This window comes from Pteropus vampyrus, unplaced genomic scaffold (genome assembly GCF_000151845.1).
Source record: "Pteropus vampyrus isolate Shadow unplaced genomic scaffold, Pvam_2.0 Scaffold252, whole genome shotgun sequence".
NCBI lineage: Eukaryota > Metazoa > Chordata > Mammalia > Chiroptera > Pteropodidae > Pteropus > Pteropus vampyrus.
The window spans coordinates 1088008-1091408 of record NW_011889033.1 but is presented as its reverse complement, the minus strand read 5'-3'; the positions used below and the strand labels follow the sequence as shown (position 1 = coordinate 1091408).

Here is a 3401-nt window from a genome sequence, read left to right as displayed (position 1 = left end):
ACGGGGCTGTGGGCGTCAGCAGCAGGAGGACAGGGCCAAGCCCGAGGGCTCTGTAGGGTTTGGACGTGGGAAGTAAGAATCGGCTTGGTGGCAGTGTTCTGGAGGTGGAACACAGCGTGAGGACATCGTCCGTCCTCCACGCAGCAGGCCCGCCCCGTTTCCCCCCCCACACACTGGGATCATTTACCAGGAGCCCAGCTACTCTGCTTACTTAACTGTCATTCATTCACCGTGTATTAGACACCTACGACTGTGTGCTCGGAGCTGTGATGGGAACATAAGCATTAACAATATAAATCCTCTGCCTCTGAAATGTTTATATTCGAGTCTAGGGAAGAGATGGCCACAGAGACAGTCAGCATTCTCTGATGCAGGACACCACACATGCTCTGGGAACACCAGGGGGAGGAGCCAGTTTCGATTCAGTTCCAAGAAAACAGTTGTCTACAGATGGTAGAAAAAAAAGAAAGAAAAGCAACCCAGCTTAACGTGACTCCCTTCCCGCTGTCGCTACCTGAACGCCGGAGGCCGGGCTCAGTGCCCAGGGGTCGCCTGCTGCTCATTTCAGGTGGCTCCTGGCATAAGCTCCCGCTGCTTCAGATGATGCCACTTCTGGTCCCGGATGTCTTGTTTTGCGTGGTGTTTTAAATGGGAAGCTTGTGAACTTTATTTAAAAGAAAGGCATGCAGTGGGGAGAGGGGTGGAAACCGCGAGGCGTGCGTTCACAACCTCATCTCTGCAGCATCTGCCCCGAAAGCACAGCATGTCGTTGTCCTGTCAAGGGCGGCAGAAAGCAAAGAGCCCGGCTCCCCGACCCCAGGGCCCGGTGGATTCCTGCCTGGGCCGAGCTAGTGCCTGTCTGGTGGGGGAGGGGGTGGTTAACGCAATCAGGTGGAAAAGTGTCAAAAAGTACAATGCTGGTAGTATTCTCTACTTTCCTGTTCAAAAGAGGAAAGAAGTAAAGATTTTTTAAAATGCATATTTGGAATGAAATCAGCCACTTCTGCTTCCGTGCCGAAGGGACGTCGGGGCGTGGCTTGCCGTTCCGAGGATCTGCAGTGAGTGGAAAGGCTGCTGACTGCGTTTCCCACTCACGTTGCAGGTTTGCGGCCTCTGGCGATGTCCAGCGTCACATCATCATCCACTCGGGAGAGAAGCCACACTTGTGTGACATCTGCGGCCGAGGTAAAGCTGTTTCCCTTTTGCTCTCGAATGGTGCGGATGGGACTGTCCTTAGCGCTTCAGCTGAACAGCCGTCTGGCCCCTGCAGGGTTCAGTAACTTCAGTAACCTGAAGGAGCACAAGAAGACGCACACGGCCGAGAAGGTCTTCACCTGCGATGAGTGCGGCAAGTCCTTCAACATGCAGAGGAAGCTGGTCAAGCACCGCGTGCGGCACACGGGCGAGCGGCCCTACAGCTGTTCCGCCTGCGGTGAGTTTCCCACCCACAGACCAGCTGGTCCCTCGTCCTCCCGGGGCGGGCGGGCGCCCGTCTGCTTGGGCGTCTCGGGTAAACCGTCCCTTTCCTCGCAGGTGACACGGGAGCCATCCTGTTTCCTTACCTCGTCACGCAGTCCTCACTCTGTCACTCCTGCGTTTACGTGTCAGACATTCACTGAGGGCCTTTGAGGCCCAGACTTGGCCTCGGGTGCTCCAGGTGCCCGGATGGCTGAGGCGGAGTCCGGGGGCCGTGCGCTGCTGGTCCGGGTCGGTGGACGTGGGCCGTTGTGGGTGTAGGAGAGCCTGGTGTGCAGCCCCAGGTGCTCGAGCACAGGGCGCGGGGGCTGCCAGCTGTCACCCTGCTGGAGCATCGGGAGCACGCGACGGGGTCGGGAGAGGGCTTCTTGACATTGTGTGTTATGAAGCCAGGGTGACTTCTGTGGGCGTTTGACACAGCAGGGTCCTCAAGGAAGCCGAGGGATGCTAACAGCCCCCAGTTTCAAAGTACTTTATTGTACGGACAAGGAAACCGAGTGAAGTCACCTGTTACCTGTCATCGCAGTGTTCCGGTCTCTAAAGAATGTGTGCGTACCTGTGACGAGTACTTGACAGTGTCAATAGAATTGACGTTGGATGAGTGAGGAACCATTTTTTATGGTTTCTTGTTTAGAACAAATGGGGGAAACACTCAGAGTTCAGCTGTGGGAAGCCTGGAATGGGGGCGCTGTTCAGAGAGGCTCATTCTAATTGCGATCGGTGTCTAACATAGCACAGGACTTCTGGGTGTAAACGGAAGACAACTCTGTTTTCATCACTCACTTAAACTGTACACAGACCGCCTGGATACAAACTTGGGCAACTCCACGTTATTCCTATCACTCTTAAAAAATAAAATTGCATCACTTTAAGTCACGAATGCAGTCTCAAATCACTAATATAAAATGTCGGTTCCAAATTATAACCGTCAGCTTGATTTAAGGTTAAATTTTCTCTTCGCACCATAGCTAGGACTGTCGCTAAGACCCTTGTGGAGAAGGGAGCGAGGTGGGGCTCTCTCTTGCGCAGCCCACGCTGCCCCCTCCCCCACCCCACTGACCGTGGTTTCTGACCCTGACAGGTCGGCTTGGGGACGAGGGGGAGAGAAAGGGAGCTAGGATGTTGTTTAAAAATTGTGAACCCACCACATAAGAATGTTCTTGCAGTCTACGGCCGTGCCACCCTGAACAACCCCGATCCCATCTGATCTCAGAAGCTAAGCAGGGTCGGGCCTGGTTTGTACTTGGATGGGAGACCACCCAGGAAGACCAGGTGCTGTAGGCGGAAAAGAACGTTCTTGCTCCCTTCCTGCTGGTGGGGACGTGTGTCGACCCGAGGGAGAGCGAACGCTTCCCTCGCTCCTCTCTGTGGGAACTCTGCTTGCTATGAGTAAAATTCGTACATATTAAGAACCCTAAAAACGGTTTTTCCCTTCTGCCCAGTAATTTCACTATTGAGAATTTATTGTACAGAAAGAATGAAAAAGATGTCAACTGAGCATCAGGTATAGTAGCGAACAGGTAGAAGCAGCCCAAATGTGCATCAACAGGGGAATAGTTATGAAGCTTCTGATCCATAAAATACCACAATCTGAATAAAATGTGTCGTAAAAACAATACAGCAAACTGCAGAAACGCTTACCGTGGTGTCGAGTGAGGGCAGCGGAGTTTGCCATTGGGCACCGTGTAGAAGCGAAAACACAGAAAGGTTGCTTTGGTGTGTTTCAGTCTTTCGTATGTGGAAATGTGAAAATAATGAGATCGGAGCCACTTTAAAATGGAGCGGGAGCTGCCTTGCAGGCTTAGGCCTCAAATCTTTGGAATGTTAAAACAAGGCAAAGTAACCTTGGGACAGGACTTAAAGTAACATTGTGTCCCAAAGCACTGTTTGCAAAGATAACGAGAAAGCAGATGTTATGGCTACTG

General features: G+C 52.6%; 1 protein-coding gene and 1 pseudogene across 1 annotated transcript in view; both read left to right on the top strand.

Annotated features, from left to right (window-relative positions):
- The window catches only part of ZBTB49 (zinc finger and BTB domain containing 49), a 26291-nt gene that overhangs the window by 18929 nt on the left and 3961 nt on the right, over nt 1–3401 (top strand). Inside the window, exons 6-9 of the mRNA XM_023520203.1 lie at nt 715–747; nt 892–901; nt 1103–1185; nt 1271–1432. Of these exons, the coding sequence (XP_023375971.1) occupies nt 715–747; nt 892–901; nt 1103–1185; nt 1271–1432 (288 nt within the window). The remainder of the gene's footprint in view (nt 1–714; nt 748–891; nt 902–1102; nt 1186–1270; nt 1433–3401) is intronic.
- LOC111729227 lies at nt 2642–2760 on the top strand (annotated as a pseudogene).